This window comes from Leptodactylus fuscus, chromosome 6 (genome assembly GCF_031893055.1).
Source record: "Leptodactylus fuscus isolate aLepFus1 chromosome 6, aLepFus1.hap2, whole genome shotgun sequence".
Taxonomy (NCBI): Eukaryota; Metazoa; Chordata; class Amphibia; order Anura; family Leptodactylidae; genus Leptodactylus; species Leptodactylus fuscus.
In genome coordinates, this window is record NC_134270.1 from 116,050,250 (window position 1) to 116,069,962 (window position 19,713).

Genomic DNA, 19,713 nt, shown 5'->3' on the forward strand with positions numbered 1-19,713 from the left:
TACAATCTATAAAGTAAAAGGTGACACAAGAGGTAGCAGGGGTATACGTAGACCATTTCAACAAGTGTTAAAAAAACAAAATATGAAAACTGTCAAAAAATTCAAGGTCAAAAAAACTTCAAAACATTATGTGAATCTACGCCAAGGTCAGGGCCACATGTGGCGTATTGGAGGGCTAATCCATTACCACTTACAGTGCCAGGGTAGCGCATGGGACTTAAATAAATCACATCCACACACTGCTGAATAAAGCCGAAGTGCTTTAGGCCTCAGTCTCATGGTTGTGTTCAGATTGCTTATACTATACCAATTTCCCGGGTATCAGGCTTAGTCTGTCCAAGAGGACCTTTCACCAACTCCAGTTCTTAGCTCATCTCTAAATACTCCAGTGCGTTTACAATTATTTCTCTAGCAATCACTGATCTTGAGCAATCATTGCTGTTAGTTTTGGTGCCTGATATGATAATAAGGCTCTGTACTGTCAGGTGGGCAATCTCAGGCAAGGGACTGTGATTCTGGGCGCTATGACCTTGCCCACCTCTAACTGAATAGCTCAGAATAACGCCCTTTTGCCTGCTGCTGCCAGAGAAAAGGAGAAGTGCATTAGGGGTGTGCCTTAGAACTGAGGCCAGCAAAGATGGAACGTCACACGTCAGATGTGCAAAGTGTAGATTTTTATTGCGTAGAGCAAAACGTTTTTCGGTAATCAAGGGTACCTTAGAACTGAGGCCTAACTAAATTCCTGGGCTAAGCACTTTTCCCAAACATTCATTCAGACATTTGTTCCTTCCAATCCCCAATACATATGCATGCTTTGCTTAGGCGAGCATGCATGTATTTTCAGTGGAGACAAGGATGTGGTTCGACACCTCATGTCGCAGCTTATCTCTCATGAGAACAAGAAGGTTTGTTCATGGTGAAATCCAATACACTTGATTCTTTTTTCCCCTGGTATTTGCTATTTAGACACACGCTATGCACATTAGATCGTCTGCTGAGAGTGTGGTGTTCGTCTAATAGACCTTTGCACTAACACACTTGTATTTTTTGCTTGTGCACTGCCAAACCTTTTGACAAGCTTAGCTTTTAATAGTCCAGCCTTTTATACACCGCTTCCTTCAATAGCACTGCATACAGTAGTGAAACCTCCGTACTCGCTCCAATTATACCCTATCCTAAAATTCCCTAATTACATCAAGACTGATAAAAAGTAACTTTTAATTGCTAAACATTTTCTGCATCAGAGACGCTTTTAATTAACATTCTTCGGTGTAAGCAGAAATTTAAGTGATTTAACCCCTTTTAACTCCACAGCAATTTAACCCTCAATGAGACATAACTAACTTGTTTTTAAGCCTAAAACAACAGTTCCTATATACTGGGACTGGGGCTATCCAGGGTGTGCCCTTTGATGCGGGATTACCCAAAAAGCCAAGAGCTAGAAGGCAGCACATTATAATATGCCTGCCGAGCAGTGATACTGACTAGGCCTTTGTCTGACTGCTGTGTCTCGACTTGTCTACACCACTGGTGTTGAATGACTTAAAGACACTGTAGGTAAAGGAAAGGAGGAGACGTGGAAAGTGATGTACTAAAGAGGGATTCCAGTTTTACTTTGTTGATGTATTGCGTATGAATTCCCAAGTTCACAAATGGCCACCTTTAGATTGCCAACATCAAGTAACAAACACTGTGCGACAAGTATGCATGGATCTATAAACACAGTATTGTGTGGCCACTCTAACTATCCCCGTGTTCCATCATGGACACCAGTGTCTCCAACTAGCCATTGCTCAGCTTTTGCAAAGTAAAGCTCCCAGTGTCCTACAATTGTTGCACCAAATGTGATCACTTTTAGGGCTAAGTCAGAATATCTATATAGCGCTGCAAGTTCCCACTTCACCTCTAAACCCTGAAGACATATTCAGCCTATTCATTCATTTGTGTAGCATACGGAGTGTGCCACCCCCCCCCTGTTCCTGATGCACTATAGGTTACTTAGTGCTAGCAAAGGAAACCGCCTGGGGTTAAATGGGTTAATGAGTGCATGTTGTCTCAGATACTGCACTTTATATTAAGAAGAATTTGCTTTTAGATAAAACATTCCACCATGGTATCTTTCACTTTCCCTAAACTAATACCTCCCCCTCCCCGGCTCACAAGCAACAGTGCCATATGACTACCGCATGACACAGGCCAACCACAAGATTAACATTTGCAACGCTGCAACAAGTAAGAAAGGAAGTCAGTTTAGCATGCACTGGCCAAGGACATACACGTTATATGCAGAGTGTGTATGTGTTACATGAATATGTGCTATTAAATGATATAGTACTTCTATAATGAAGGAAGAGGAAGTGAGAGTTATGGCTTATACTCAGTAACATCTTCCACTACACCTTGGCCTTGTTTGTCTGCTTTCCCTCCCACGTTAGCAATAGAAGCGTTAAGTGTAACAGACACTCCCAGCATGCACTGCTCAGCCTTTGGAGAGGAATCTGGTCTTTCCAGCTAGGTGAGGCGTGTAAACAGCGCACCTGGTCTAGGGGAGTGGAGAGAGCAAGGGAAGAGGAGGGAGGAAGGCTCACAAGGAGAAGTAAAGAAAAGAAAGGCCTTTCAAACATGCCCGAAAGCAGAACACAAAGTGAATGAGTAAAACTCATGAAAACTGCTCTAAAAGACACAAGTAAATGATCGTACTATGGCTTATTTTTGCACACAGCCATGATAGAGTACCCATACAGTTTAAAGCCAACATAAAAATAAAATTGTGCAGAGCTATGTCTCACCATTACAGAGCTAGTCTCCTTAGAAACATAGCACCCACACAGCACCCATCACGGAAGTCATTTCTGTTGTTTTAGAAAATATTGGCAGCAAACCCAATACATACAGTTTAAGGGCATGTTCACATCAGAGGCAAAAATTGAATATCTGAGGCTCCAGTGCAAAATCTGTAATGGGGCCCCTACCTACCTTGTGCCTTTTGAAGTAGTGGTATATATTATTTGGCAGAGGGACCTTTGGGGCCTCTCAGCTAGAGACTGCTACTGCTGCACCCCCTATAGCTATGTCACTGGTTCACATGGCTGATTTTCATCATGTATCCTGTGTAGAAAATATTATCTACTAGCCTCTGCCCACGACTTCGTCTGCGTGTTGTTGGTGTCGATGATCCGCCGATGTTGATGGCGTCGATGATCTGCCTATATTCAGCAAATTGCTGCCTTCAATGGTTTGCCTGCTCTGACGTTTCAGCAGCTCATAAGCTGTCCTGCTGCTGAACTTGTTCCTCGCGCCGTGCCTGTGATTGTTCCAGCATCTCAGCAGCTCGCTGGGAATTCCGTATAATGAGCGTGTTGTTGGTATTGATGATCCGCCTGCTCCGGCGTTTCGGCAGCTGTCAAGCTGGACTGCCGCTGAACTAATTTCTCACGCTGTACCTGTGATTGTTCTGGCATCTCAGCAGCTCTCTGGGAAGCCATATAATGAGCGTGTTGTTGGTGTTAATAATCCGCCTGCTCTGGCGTTTAAGCTGTCAAGCTGGACTGCCGCTGAATTCCTTGTGCTGTGCCCGTGATTGTTCTGGCATCTAAGCAGCTCACTGGGACGCCATATAATAAGCGTGTTGTTGGCGCCAATGATCCCCCTCAGCTACAGGAGAACTCTGTTGACTTCTGGCTACCTTCATAGCTGTCGTTTTAAAATTTTGCAACAAATTAGATTTTCTTTTTCCCAGCATGTTTAAAAGTAGTAAACTGCCAATTTGGATTAAAGGAGTTCTCCCATCCAGTGTGTCAGCACTGCCTGGAGCAGATCAGATAATATGCAAATGAATATAGATAATGGACTGAGGGTTAGCTGTGTGTATACATAGAGAGATATCAGACCTGGCTTTATCAGAACCTGAGATAAGCTGCTGCCAAGAACAGTGTAATATAGTATGTGAACATAAATTCATAACAGTCGTGAAGCCATGTCATTTACTGGGATAAAAATAGCCTATGTTTTAATTGAGGTTACAAACTATGTGCCAAACTTCATTCAAATCCGTTCAGCCATTTTTGCGTAATTGAGAAACAAACTTGAAACACACAAACTTTCACATATATATGTAATATTTATAATATAATATAATAATATTAGTAGGATTAAGAATTGATATGTATAACACATTGCAGTACTCACAGTACTTGGTAATTACAGACTTAGTTCACATGCTGCTGCTTTTTGTGCATGTGGAATTTGACATCTACAACATGGAGTAAAAGAACATGTCAATTCTTGATGCAGTTTTGCCCAGAAAATGCATCGAGTAGCAACATGTGGATAAGTTCCATTATACAGGGGCTAACCAGCATGCGGATTTGCGACTGTGTGAACTTCTCGGCATCGTATTTCTACTGAAATTCAAAGCATTGGCTTATTTTCAGAAAATTCAGTTGTGTTCTTAGGACTCCATCACACAGACGTAGAAAAAAGCTTGCTAAATGTAAACTAAAATATGTCACAAAAAGGGCTATAAAAAGATCTAACAAAATGCTATTTGTAAATCCCACCAAAAGGTTTTAGGTGAAATCGCTGCACTATAGGAAATTAAAAATAAAATTGAAAATGCAAACATATCCATTACGGTTGTATGTATTTCATGCAGTCAGAAGTAATGCTTGTTAGTTATATTCGTCCAGCAGTCTGATTATAATGAGCACTTTCACCTCTCTCCTATAGGGGCACGGAGCTAGGCAGTGTAAATTACAGGGGTCTGATGTACTGTCAGGTTCCTATCACATAGCTAATTATCCTCCGCAGGTACTGATTTCCTATTTAACATGGTCAATCTGTACACATGTAGAGCGGCTTGTCACATCATTTGCATTGCCTGGTACATATTGTACGATTCTAGCACACGGGCATATGAGTAAATGCTTTGCATCAGATGTATTTATATGTATTTGATATTTAGAAACTGGATTTATAGGTCTTCTTCACATGCCCATTTTTTGTGTCTGCATTTTAGACTTAGGCCTCCTGTACACGAGTGTGTGCCGCCACTGGGCAATTTTTGTGGCTGTGTCTCTGTGCCATATTCAAGGACTGCAAAATGTGAAACATGTCCTATTTGTGACCACATTTATGGAACAGAGCAGTGTAGGGAATCGTACAAGTCTTTGTTGACATGTTTGTTGTGGATCAGTATTCACAAACAGTTAAAACCACTACAATTGTGTGCAGGAGGCCTTAGGCTGGGTTCACATGCGGTATTTTGTTTTTTTGAGGCGGGGGCCGCCTCAGAATTCGGTCTAAAAAACAGCTAGCCGTGACTGGATGCCGGTGCAGTGTATACAGTGCATCGGCATCCAGTCACGGCATTCTGCTCCGGATTAGGCCCAAATGAATGGGCCTAGTCGGTTGGGAGTGTCGTGCCATCGACGTCCGCAGCTGAATCTGTGTCAAGAAAGGGAACAAACCACTTGTGAAAAAGGAACCCATTGAAATCAATCGGAGGCGGTTTTTTGAGCCAGATTCTGACACGGATTCCGTGTCAAAATCCGGTCCAAAAAACCCAGTTTGAACGCGGCCTAAGGCTTCTATAAAGTGTGGGTGAGATTAAATGAAATCTCATTCACTTTGAAGATACTGTAAAACAGTGTTTGTTTCCGTTGTATTTCCGGAGCAGCCAAAAAACGCTGCGTTTCTAAACATGGGGACGTAGCCTTGAGATCAATAAGACCATGTGCTGTGAATATGGTTTCATATTTAGCAACTGCTTCATTTCTTACACTAGGTTCACACTAGGGCCTTGGGGGCCTATAATGGAGTACGACGAGTGTCTGCCGTTTCAAAACTGAAAACGGCAGAGAAAAAGACCTCTGTGCAGGACTGTGTGACCCCATGTGAACCCAGCCTTAATCTACAGATTTGGCAGATATTTAGATTTCCGAAGCAAAATACTCCTCAAAAATCATCACCAAAGTGCAGTACAATAAAAGTGAATGGTATTTTGCAAATCTACAGCATGCACTATACATTGGAGATTAAGACTAAGGTCCCATGTTGCGGAAACGCAGTGTTTTCCATTGCAGAGTTCGGTGCGTTTTTTTGAGTCAAAGTAAGGAGTGGCTTGAAAAGGAATCGGAAATATATAGGAAGTTTTTAGATGATTCCCTCCTGTTAATTCCACTTTTGGCTCAAAAAAACACAGCAAAATCTGCAACAAAAAACACTGCATTTCTGCAACATAGGGGGAAAAAAGTGCTTGCGGAAAAAGTGCATTGGTAGCGGAATAGAAAATTGCAATGGTGTGGAAATTGTAGCATTTACTAAGGCTAAAGCCTACTAAGGTTAAAGCCTCACGTTGCGGAAACGAACTTTTTTTGTTTCAGATTTTGTTGCATTTTTTTTGAGCCAAAGCCAAAATCTCCCATTGATTTCAATGTGTTACGCGCGCTAAACGGAACCCATTGAAGGCAAAGGGATTCTGTTTTGCAGCGCTGACTCTGACACAAGTTTACGTGTCAGAATCAGTGACGTGTAACATCGTGGGAATAGAGCCTTTTTTTTCTTTTGTCTTGGGGGGTTTTTTGCGTAAAAAAAGACTTTTTAAAACACGCCAATGCTTCTTCTGCACATTTACTGTATTTTTTGGGGGGGCTTTTTTTGGTGGTAGTTGTGGGTCAAATATATTTTTTGGGTGTTTTTCATAAGATTTTTTCATAATGTTTTTTTGTTTGTTCTTAACCCTCAGTAATCTGATTAATTTACTAAATTATATGCAACAATAGAACTTGTGTGTATACACTTAAAAAAAAGAAGGGGGTGGAATTAGAAGATATAAAGCTTGATAAATGCCCCCCAGTGTTTTCTAAAAACATCCTTGTGACAGCCATAAAGAAAACAGCTGCCTGTCCAAAATCTGACACTTTTTTCTGCAGTGTTTGGATATGCAGAATAACCCACTACAAATTCGCCTCATGTGTTTCTAGCCTAAAGGAAATCAATAGGACTGTGATAACCAGATGTATGAATAAGCCCTTGCAGAGATAGCTTTTATTTGACAGAATTCCTAATTTTAATAAAACATTCCAAAATACCTTTTACGCTGGCTTCACACTAGCGCCCGGACTCCGTTTTCAGGTTTCCGTCTTCTGCATGCAGAAGACGGAAACCTGTCAGACCGGGTCCGGCCTTGAGCGCCGGTGAGCGTTTTATGCTCTCCGCCACGAAACCGTTTTTTTAAAACCGAACACAGAGTACTGCATGTTCGACTCTGTGTCTGGTTTTTAAAAAAACGGTTTCGCCGCGGAGAGCATAAAACGCTCACTGCCGCTCACGCCGGACACCTTTCAAACCCATTCAGATGAATGGGTATGAAAGAGTCATGCAGCTTTCCGTCTCCTGCTCAGTTCTGTGCAGAAAATGAAAACCTGTATGATCGGAGACTGAGCGCAGATGTGAATGAGCCCTTACAACATTCTGCGTCTAAGGTTGCCATAATTTAAGATAATAAATCTTCATATTAACATGTACAATATCTATATCATTGCATGCAATTTGCTTTTATGTAGACATAATTCACATTTGGATATAATTCCAGTTTACATACAGAATTCCCAAATGCTTGACTATAAATCACATAAGCTTGGATTTATTTATCTTTGTTATCTATGGGAACATTATAAGGGGTGTCTAGATAGATGTCCATGTAAGGTTAGGCTGACATCAGCGCCAGGTTCTCTGTCGTTCGGGTCTGCTGGAGGCCTGAACGATAGAAAGCTGGGATGCTAAAACGGTGGTTACACACGGACACCATTGACTATAATGTGGTCTGCTGGTTGTCCTCCAATTTCCATTTGAGCCGTGGAGAGAAAAGTCCTACGTGCAAAGCATTTCTCTCTGCCAATTTTTGGTGGTTTCTGTGGCGGGGTCTCCAACAGAAACTCCAGCACAGGTGTGAACCCAGCCTAAAAGGTGCACTTTTTGATTATTTAGGCCCTGTGTACGCCATTTTATCCCCATCCCGACATTTGCCGTAAGAATATGTTGGGTATTTAAATATGGTGGCAGCTTAGGAGCTCATGCTGCTCCGCCCAAGACGCCTTATTAAAGCATTTTGTGATGGATTGCTGGCGATCTATTGCCATGGCAGCAAGGAGCCTATCGAAGGCTCTAAGGCTTGTCTGGTATTAATTTGTATGGCCGGCTGCTTTATATCCCTGTGTCCAAAAACTCCCAGTTTACAAACTTATAAAAATATTTTTCCCGTACAGTGAATGCCATAGTGGGGGGAAAAAAACCCAAAAGTGCTGAACCGCAGTTTTTTTGCAGTGTTGCCTCTGATTAAAAAAAATTAATAAAAAGTGATCAAAGCAATAGACGTTCTGTGTAGTTATGCTGTATAACTATGGCAAGTTGGAAGAGGCTGAATGTGCATACTTGGTCGTGTGCATGAGACCTCATAGTAGGTTCCACTTTTAGATTTGGCTTACAAATACTGATGAAAAACACTGACCAACCGCTGACTGTGTTGGCATCTGGACAGTATTTGTGTGCCGTCTGTGCCCTCAGCTGACCATTACATGTACTGTAAATCAATATACCCAGACTGCAAAATGAATAGGAATAGGACCTGTCATGAGTTTTGCCTCCGGGCTCAAGAACTTAACCATAATACATGATGAGGCGGTAGTAAAGAATCGGTCAGTGTGCTATCCGTTAAAACCACTGAGAACACACTGGCAACGCACACGGTCGCCTGTATGTAGCCTTAGGTAGAGTCAGACATGCTGATTCTAGGAGTGTATGTGTTGTGCTCCTCTGTGAAATTCTTTCAGTGAAATTTCTATTTTACAAGCTGCAGTCTCGCATCACGCTGTGAGGAAGTAGTTCTTACGCGGCAATAGGAAGAAAGCTGTCAACTAGCTGTAGGAGGGAGCAGTGTTAGTCCAAGGACTACTTCATAGCTCAGTGCTAACATGGAACTAACAAAGTGCAAACTACTACAAGTACATCATAGTGAACAAGCTCAGAGACTCAACCAAAACAACCAAGGTACGAGCCTCCTCCACGCTAACCACAGTACGGCGGGAGAATCAGTCAAGTAATATTGGCTACTTTATTGGACAGCTTAAGACAACGCGTTTCAGGACATGACATATAAAGTACATGCATACGCATGCAGGGCCCTAAGTATAGAGCTGTACAACCTTCCTGGATTTACAGTAATGTTCTAGAAGCACCGTTTCCCAATTCTCTTAGAAAATATGATGGACGGCTAATGCACCTCTACGGCATCCCTACCATGTCTTCATAGAAACTTGCAACCAAAATAAGCCCATGTGCGTATAATGCAAAAACTAGGATTAAAAGGATTTTCCAAGCTAATAATTGATAACCTATCCTTAAGTACAGGTCATTAAAGGGGTTGACCAGGATAAAAAAAAAAATGTTTTTATGTTAGGTCAAGGAAGGTAAAAAAAAAAAAAAAAAAAAAAGAAAACTCTCCTGATACTCGTGCTCCCAGCACGGTCCAGGCCTGCTGCTTCAATGTTTTCTTTTGGCGAAAATCCCGGCCGCACATGACCACGACCTAAGCAAAGAGACTCAGGACGTCACAGTGCAGCGGTGACTTCCAACTAAAGACAGCGCAGCAGCTGGATCGGATTGTGCTGGGATACACCAGTGCACCCGGGACAGGTGAGTATGTTTTGATTTTTTTTCTCTTTCCCTGGCCTAATATGAAATTATTTTTTATTCTGGAAAACGTATTTATTTAAAGGTTGGCAGGGGGCTTAGACCAGGCCCCCAGCCAGTCAGCTGTTTGAAGAGGCTGCAGCATTCAGGTGAGCTCTGCGGACTCTTCACTACTAACCAAGCACAGTGGTTATGCTTGATATCACAGTTCAGTCCATTCACTTAAGTGGGACTTGTGAATAGGGCACGTGACCAATGACCATATCCTCACAGGAGGTTCTTTGTAGATGGCTATGGAGGAGTCCAGGGATATCATTCCAGGAGATCCAGATCTTGCAAATTCTGCCTCATGTCTACAAGATATGTTTTTCAATAAAATAAGAATTATTGCCAGACTCATGGGGCATCGTACGTTTTCTGAAACTTTATACTCTCCATCATCCAACTTGTTTTCCTTCGTGCCCAATAATGACATTTTACAGCCTTATGCACATAATAGAGCTATGTGCGGGGGGCTCTATGTGAGTGGATAGAGTTCCTCTGAATTTGTTCTATAAACCTGCAGGTAACATTGTACTTTATCCTAAAAAATGGTAGATACAAGAATGAAGTGGATCCAGTATGTTGCGTTGCCTCCTGTTACTGTTAGTATGAGGTACTAGCTGCTGTGTCTGCGTTAAACCAGGCAGATTAGGGTTAGGGTTGTGCAGAGGAGAGGCATATTTAGTCTCTACTTCAACCATTCACAACCCACAAGACCACACAGCTAACATTACTGGAGCCACAAAACACTTCCACTCCATTCTAGACTCAAGCTATATATAATTACTTTCCTCTTGTGCCCTAGAGAAAGCGTTGGTTAATAAATCTTCTCCAGTGGATGAAGTGGTAGTGCTCATACTCAATCACATAGATTCAGGACCCCCATTCTTGCGATCAGTGGCATTCCAAGTGGCTGGGCCTCATTGATCCAAAGGATGGAGAATAACCTGATGTTTCCAGCCATTTTCTTTGACATGACCACTTTTCATTGTAATTTTGAGTGGCTATTCTAAAGAGGTTTCCAGGATTTATTTTTATGGGCTATCCTTAGGGATAGGCCATAAATATATAATTGGGCAGCTCAGTAGTTAGTATTGTTGCCTTGCAGCGCTGGAGTCCTAGGTTCAAATTTGTCCAGTGACAACATCTGTAACAAGTTTGTATGTTCTCTCCAGGTTTGCAACAAGTTTGCATGGGTTTTCTCCAGGTATTCCAGTTACCTTGCACACTCCAAAGACATACTGATAGGGACATTAGATTGTGAGCCCTATATGGGACAATGTTTGTGGAATTTGATGGTGCTATATAAGTAAGCTAAATAAATAAATTGGCGTGATCAGCGGTACGGGCCCACTTTATGGCTGTGTCTTATATAGTGGCTAGGTACTGGGGCTCAGCGCTCATTGGGATCTTAGCTGCATTGATGACACCAGGCCACTGTACAGGAACTGGAGCCGAGTGCTTCCGATTCCCCATGTGGTTTATAGTACATCCTAAGGATAGACGTTCAAAAATAAATCCTGGACAACCCCTTTAATAAGGTTTTCTCATGCGGCTCCATTTGAGGCTAGCACACAAGACTATAGTTTATATGGCGGATTTTCCTTCTCGGCAGGATACCACACATTCCTCCCCTTATAATTTACGTATCTCAGAGAACAATCCCCATCTCTATGACTGTAAATCACATTATTTGGATTTTAGACTTGCCAGGCTGATGTGTAAATCACATTTCTCTACAAATTTCACATATTTGTGGTTATAAATTCCCTCAGAAGACACAGTCTTCAGCCCCCGGGGCAATAAATCACATTTATGTATTTATAATTCAGATTCTATTTGCATAGCAGTGCATAGTATCAGCTCTCACACAAACAACCCTAACACAGGCGGGGAACACAGTATGTGCTGCTAGGACCGCATGTTCTTGCGGCTATGATATCAGTATGATGTAACTTATATACTTATTTCATATAACTCACATTTATTTTTATACATTATCATTTCGACTATTAATCCAGTAATCGCATCTACAGCACTAACAACTTCCGTGGATTTGTACAGTTCCAATAGTGAGACGTAAGTAAAGTTGGAAAATGGTGCCTAAATATCAAAGCAATGCATCACGGAACGTGTAGTTCTGAAGCATGGAACATTGTAACCATACACGGGACTGTGAACTATAGGCTCGCGATGCATTATGGTCGTCACTTGACACGCAAAGACCAATTCGGCTCACGAAACGTCATACTGTCCACTAAAGAGGGTCTGGTAAAATATGCAGAAGCTGTCAGTAGCCTTTTATATCATTAGATTATAATCCGCTAATGCATTACTTGGTCAGCTCAGTCTGAGTAGTAAAACGTTAAATGTACAATGGACTCATAGTGTCTAGCAATCCTTATCACAGTTTTTTGATGGGTGAATGGTCCCAAAAGAACAATACAAAACTCAACGTTTATTAATTCTCATTAAAAATCCCAGATATATTAAAATATAAACAATGACTCCCAGATGTCTGAATCTCTTTGTAACCAACCAACAGTATCACTAGTTCTTGGAAGTTGGATCTATAAATATATAATCCAGACATCCATCCAGCGACACTATAGTAATTGAGGTCCAAAGCCATTGCCAGCTCAATATTTTAACCACTGGCAAAAGCTACAAGCGCTGTTGGCTACAAAAAAGTTGGGAAATAAGATGGACTGGGATCACTACAAAAATGTGCCCCTCAGATATTGTTGTACTAGCTTAGGTTCCAACGTGTGCAGTCTACTCCAATCTAAATATGCTGACCCGACGCGTTTCACCAAGGAGATAAACACCATCATAAGTTCCTCAGGGCAATAGAGCATAAAGGCTCCAACCAAAAAACTTCTCTTCCCGGTGCCCTGATGGTGGGCACCAGTACTTTGATGCTAAAGGGGCTTTATCAGCAAAATTATGCTCTATGAGCCCCACATATGCCTGAATAGCCTTTAAAAAGGCTATTCCGGCACCGCTAATCTTATTTCACCCCCACCCCCCGTTTTAAAATAATATACTAAAAATGAATATGTAAATGATACCCGTCCAACGTCATCTTGCTGTCATGCCTTCCGCTTCTTTCTTCTTGCAGCGACGCCTTCCTGTCCTGGCTCTTCCCCGCCTTGATCTTCTGTTCTTCCGGCGGGTTTGATTCAAATTCTGCAAGTGCGCAGTAGCTACTGCGCACGCTTCGGGGCCATTTTTGTAGTAGTTCTAAGTTCCCCTTACAACTACGCGAGCGAACCTCTTCATTCCATAAGAACAGAAGATCAAGGTGAGGAAGAGCCAGGACAGGAGGGCGTCGCTGGAAGAAGAAAGAAGAGGAAGGCGTGACAGCAAGATGACGTCGGACAGTGCACGACCGACCATTTGCATATTCATTTTTAGGGTATTATTTTAAAACAAGGAGGGGGGTTAAAATGAGATTAGCGGTGCCTGAATAGCCTTTTTAAAGGCTATTCAGGCATATGTGGGACTCGTACAGCATAATTTTGCTGATAGAGCCCCTTTAAGCCTTGAGGTCCATCAATTTACATAATCCATATATATCCAGGATCAAAGATGAAGCGATGACCTCCTCCGCAGCATACCGGCAGTGTGTCAATCCCAACACCGCCCCTACTTCCTCATTGGTGAACCAGAGGGAGGCTGTTACCATGGATATCTGATGCCAGGAGCTTAGGAAAGTATAAGGCTACTGTCACGGCCATTGATGTTTCATATTGTGATCAAAGGTGGATAATAGGTGGCTAGTGAGCATCTACGTAGGGAAGGAGTTCTCATACAATCTACCCTCGGTAAAAATCACGCACCACAAAGGTAACTCTGTAAATTAAGATGCATCTACCGTATATCATGGCAAATTAGCATGGATCGCTATATTGATGCATCGATAACGAATTACACCGTCCGCGGCACACGTATGGTTTAACAGATAATAGTATAGCCATACGGTAGCCATTGTGCCCATACATGATAATGCTCTATTGCTATGCACAATGATAATTGCTACTTCTGCTGTGCATTATCGGCGCTGCAGGTGTTCCTATATCCACTGCAACCACTGCATGCATACTGATGTGTATCCTCACCAACTATTATTTATTATCCTTATAAATAGATATAATAAAAGGACAATATTGTATGCAAAAGAGCATGGCATCTCTTCATCCTCCAAAACGATGGATGATAAGAGGTATAAAAAAATTGTATAAAAGCAGTATGGCATATAACAAGGCATAAAATCTCTTCATCTCGTAAAGCGACACCACAAGGACACCATTTATGTCTGCTTCTCAATAAGGGAGCGTTCACACTACCGTCGGTGTCCGACATGTAGTGTCCGCTCCTAGTGTCCGCTCAAAATCTGTCACGGACACTAGGAGCGGACACTAGATGTAGATGCATGCAGGGTTTTTCTGTCCGCTTGAGAAGTCGGACATCTTCACTTGCGGACAGGGAAGGACGGGCACGGAGTGCAAAAGAACGCACCCGATGCCCATTCAAGTGAATGACAGGTGTCACGGACACATCTAGTGTCCGCTCCTAGTGTCCGTGACAGATTTTGAGCGGACACTAGGAGCGGACACTACATGTCGGACACCGACGGTAGTGTGAACGCCCCCTAAGATACTATTCACTTATTTGCTAGTGAAAGGCCTATCCTATAGACATAATAAGTATAATATCTATATAAATCTATCATGCTCTTATCCTTTTATAGCCCAATATAGATCAGGATAGATGTACGTAAATATACCACCCTATATGCATACACCAACATACTATACCGTGAAGAAACATGTGACTATAACTAAAAATTGACAATGTCGGAGGTCAAAATCAGGCCCCTTGTCGGCCCCTTGTCTGCTCCTGCCTGGCACTGCCCACCTGACAGTACAGAGTATAAATAGCTTATTAGGCTCCAAATTAACCGTACTGATTGCTTGGGGGTTAGTGGGGGCTAGAGAATAAGTTTGCTTGGGAACAATAGATTTATAACAGTGCGGGAATCAGTGGAGCAAGGACGATGCGAGAAGCTGGACATGGCAATAGGCTGGACGTGGCAGAGGTGGTGAACGATCCTCACTAAGCTTCTTCAATATGTGTATATATATATATTTACATATATATCAGGAACAGCTAGTTATAGACAAGGGTTTGCCATCCAGCTAAGAGACACTGTGGGTCAGTAGCCGAAATAATTACATTCAAAGGCCCCTTATAGGGGGTGCAGAAGTAGCAATCACTACCGGGCCTTGGAGCCTCAGGGGGTAACACATGGTAAGTGGAGGCCCCATTACATATTTTGCATTGGTGCCCAGGACCACCAATGCACTTCCTGTCCCTGGGTGAGCTACTTGGGTGCAGATATATACAGTATACAACTTTCTTTGTATAAACAAAGTCCCTAAAATCTATTGTGGCTGATTTTTTTTTAATACAGTTTGTTACAAAAACTGTACGTGCTTTGTTTTACAAAGCTTACCTAGATAAAAGTTTACAGCCGCTTAACAGATGGCATGACTTCATGTATTTTGATGCACAGATTTGTCAACCAGAATGACTGAGAACAATCGTTATGGCCAATTATCTGTATGTAAATCAAATAAACAATTTTACTTTTTATTATGGTTTTATCTTTAGGCTATACCTCACAACTTTCTGATTTGCACTTTCTCTAATGGTAATTAAAAAAATTTTTCAGCGCCCTGGTATGATGCCTGGTGCTCGAATGCAAGTCCCGGGCATGCCAGTTGGATCCCCAATGCTCCCTACATATGGACCAGGGTCCCCCATGCGACCTGGTATGAACCCTATGTTGATGGACTCATTTAGAAAAAGGCTTATGACTCCACAAGGACATCCTTCTGTGCCAAACCCAAGGAGGGGGTAAGTAGTTGTAAACAGTCTATTTTTATAGTCTCAAAGGGAATAGGTTATCAAATATACCATAAAATGCTGCCATAGTTTTATACAGAATGATAATAACTTTCTACAGATGTGACTCTCTGAAATGAGTATTGCAACATAAAGGAAAAAATAAAGTCAAAATATGGCATGTACTACCCGTGCTGTCCTGGCATCTCAGGCAAGCTACATCGGACAGAAAAAGCCATAACTGCAGCTGTCCCCTATATCACAAATATAATGTTTATTATTAAATACACTAAAATACTGATTAATAAATATGTTCCCCCCAAAAAAATAATCAATAATATTCTAGAACGTAAGGCCCGGTTCACTTCTGCATTTGGGATTCTAAGCAGACTCCCCGAACAAAAACCTATACTCATCAAAAAGCGGTTACCTGGGAAACCTGTGGACCCCATAGTCTATAATGGGGTCCGTGTGATTTACGCTCGGTATCCGCATGCAAGCAGCACTTTTCTCTCCGCATGTTTCGTGCAGAAAACACACAGACCCCATTATAATGTATGTGGTTTCCTTTAGGTAACCACTTTTTAATGCGTATAGAAAAGCATGTAGGGCATGTAGTCTTCACATTCAATTGGACATGTCTAATCCAGGTTTTATCGTTCTTTCACTATATAGCATCTTCCAACAAAGGTGCTCAATGTGATTACACATTGATCAATATTGGGACTATATTGAGGCATTGAAAAACACAAAAAAAAAATAGCTAAGAAAAGCTCAAGTGACTGTGATGTAGGAGAACCATGGACATTGGACTGCAAATCCAGTTTATGATGCAGCTAAAAAGATCACTGACATAGAAAAAGAGAGATGTATAAGCCAGCCATAAGCTGCTTGCTGTCTGTGAATAATATCCTATTAGCTATAACACAAGGAAGCAGAAGTAGATGCAACTTTTCTTACACTGTAAGCTGCGAGATCTTGCAGAATGCTGTCAGTTCAGTGTACAGTAAAAGGTATTGCAGACAAGTGAAGGAAATTAGCCCTCCCTCCTCTATTCCATGTGTCCATTTGCTTTTACAATTCTGTAAAAACCTATATCAGCAATTTAGAGATGGTATATTGAATAACAAGTTCACCACAAAAGGGTTGTCTGGATTTCTAAACTTACCATTTTGTGGAATTCTTATACAGGGGGCCCACTGTTCAGGATGCTGATTTTTTTGGCTGAAGGAGAGAGAAGTTAGAAACCTCTTGTCTTTTGCTGTCCTCTGCATTATTATATAGACGATCCATTGCATTGAAGTGACATTGTGTAATGCTTCATTTCCATTGTGATGTCTCTGCAAGGAAATTGAACATTTAGTGTCAGGTTCTGCACAGATTATAAATGATAGCTGGGGGTCACAGCACGGGGACATGTTATTTTCAGCTTATTGTCAAGGGTTTGTTCTAGCAAGTAGGGATTATCTAAAGTGGACAACTCCTTTAAATACAGTATTATATAAGTGGACAATTCCTTTAAATATAAGTTTATTTAGTATTTTAGAGACTGTAACCAGTGTTTCTTTATTGCATTTCTAGAATAAAGAGAAGGAAAATGGCTGATAAAGTTTTACCGCAGAGGGTAAGTTTCTGTTAGCTTACTTTCTGTCGGCTACTGTGACTTCTAAAAGGAGTTTACCAATTTAAAGAGAGTCTTAACACCTCCCCCCAAGCATAGCACTATATGTAGCAGAGCACAATACAGTGATAACATAGCTTTTATAGATTTGGAAAAAAATGACTTAGAAGCGATATGCAGATGAGGCAGTTGGTGCACTTAGGGGCGGGCATTCAGTTCTGGGAGCACTGCTCTGCTGCTCGGATCCCTCCACGCTTGCCAGAGATCTAGCCAAGTAAGTTTTTCTTTTTTTTTTTTCATGGATACATTGATTTACTTAGGGTGTGATGCATCCAGGGGAAAAAACTGACAGGTATAGGTATTTTCTTTTTACAGACCCACTGTTATAAAAAAATAGAAGTATGAATAGATCTGTATGCTGTCCGTTAAAAAACTGCAGACATGTGAATAAGTACTTAGATGTATGATCAGAATAGGTATTCAGCATTCACTGAACGTATATAGAGATCTTGCAAATTATTGAAATAATTCCTGAATACCCCTTTAAAAATCAAAGCAAATTTCTAATTTGTGTCTGTTTCATGACCATTATGTAAGGGACAGTATAAATGTTTCCATCTTCTAAGCTTTTATTTCTACTTTGTAGATCCGAGAGCTAGTCCCAGAGTCACAGGCATATATGGACCTCTTAGCTTTTGAGCGGAAATTAGATCAGACAATTGCCAGAAAGAGGATGGAGATCCAGGATGCCATCAAGAAACCTCTTACTGTAAGATGAGTGACGACCATGTTTGGGGAGGAGATGGGGTACTGAAAAAACTGAGAACTATGCTAGATACAGTATTTGTAATATTAGAACAACTTATTATGTAAAGCTGTTGACACTGGTGTGCTTTATTACCCTTCAGCCTTACAGAAAAGAACCACAGCATGTGTGTGTCTAAGGGGGTGTTCACACTTGTGCCTGCTGTCTTCCTGCTGTGATTCTGCCGAAATTACACAAAAACAGATCAGGGACGTCTTGCATACGGTCAGTTTAAAAACCCATTCATTTTCATGGGTTTTTAAAGCAAACCACTGGTGTCTGTATGCAGCCTCTCCACCGTGAAATCGCATTTTTGCACAGACACAAAATCGGACATGCAGGACTTTGGGTCCGGGCAAAAAAAAAAAAAAAGAAAACGGTTTAATGACAGAGAGGCTGCATATGGACACATGCGGTTTGCTTTTTAAAAACTCATTGAAATGAATGGGTTTTGAAACTGACCGTATGCAACACAAGGCGTCCCCGATCTGTTTTTGTGCAATTTTGGCCAAAAACAGGCGCAAATGTGAACACCGCCTTATGCATCTCTTTCGTTTTACTATTTGATACACATAAACTAGTACGATATTTTCTTTGACATGCACAGGTCCCGAATCATGCAGATATGTACCCTTGTTATTTTCATTCTAAAATTGATGATGATGATGATGATGATGATGATAATAATAATGATGACAAAAGAAGCATATCTTGCTTGTCTATTTTCCTTGCTGCCTATTGCTTCCACTCCAGTATCATCAATAGTCTCAATTTACATGGCTTTTGTGGTAATGTAGCTGTATACACCTTAGTTATATACAACATAAGATCACTGAGGTCAGTGAATGGCTATAGCAGTCACTTGGGATATGTGGCCACGTCACCTCTGCAGCCAAGTAAACTGAAATAGGGATGGAGGATTAGAGGGATAAAGGAATAAATGGACTATTATTATTATTATTATTATACTACATTTTCCCTACTCAGAACCCCTTTAATATGGAAGGCCCTTGACAGATTAGAAATTTCTTTCCATTTTCATGATCAATTCTATATATCAGCTTTATTCAACAACACCATTACTTTGCTCAGGAATCATTGTCTTAATATGTTGAATGATATGTGGCTTTATGATTCTCGGCTCCTTTGCTGGCATTGTTATGTTTCTCTTCATGAATCAATTGTATAATGATCAAAGTCGTTATTTAGTCTTTGATGGCTTTCCTGGATGAGTTGCTGAAATAAGAAAGAAGTAATAGGTTCATAGCTCACCTAATCCAATACCTAACAGACTTCTTACTCTACAGCAAAAACGAAAGCTGAGGATATACATTTCCAATACTTTCACTCCAGCCAAACCTGATGGAGAGGAAAGTGAGAAAGTGAGCTCCTGGGAACTACGTGTTGAAGGGAAATTGCTGGAAGACGTAAGTATGAGCCTTTTAGTGGAGTGCTGATGAGGGTTTCCTAGGAAGAAACCCTTAAATGGAAAATTAAGAAATAGAACAGAGGATTCTGCTAATAATACAAATCCTTAGTGACTCTTTTCTTCATTGTCTGTGAACTTTTATGGTGATTGCTCCAAGATTGGCCATGAACAATGAGAGCAGTAATCTTTGAGCGAACACTTTTTAGTATGTGTTTA

General features: G+C 41.3%; 1 protein-coding gene across 1 annotated transcript in view; it reads left to right on the plus strand.

Moving 5' to 3' along the window:
• Positions 1-19,713, plus strand: part of SMARCD2 (SWI/SNF related BAF chromatin remodeling complex subunit D2) — a 31,029-nt gene that overhangs the window by 4,830 nt on the left and 6,486 nt on the right. The window contains exons 2-5 of the mRNA XM_075277143.1: positions 15,470-15,654; positions 17,224-17,266; positions 17,910-18,032; positions 19,376-19,495. Of these exons, the coding sequence (XP_075133244.1) occupies positions 15,470-15,654; positions 17,224-17,266; positions 17,910-18,032; positions 19,376-19,495 (471 nt within the window). The remainder of the gene's footprint in view (positions 1-15,469; positions 15,655-17,223; positions 17,267-17,909; positions 18,033-19,375; positions 19,496-19,713) is intronic.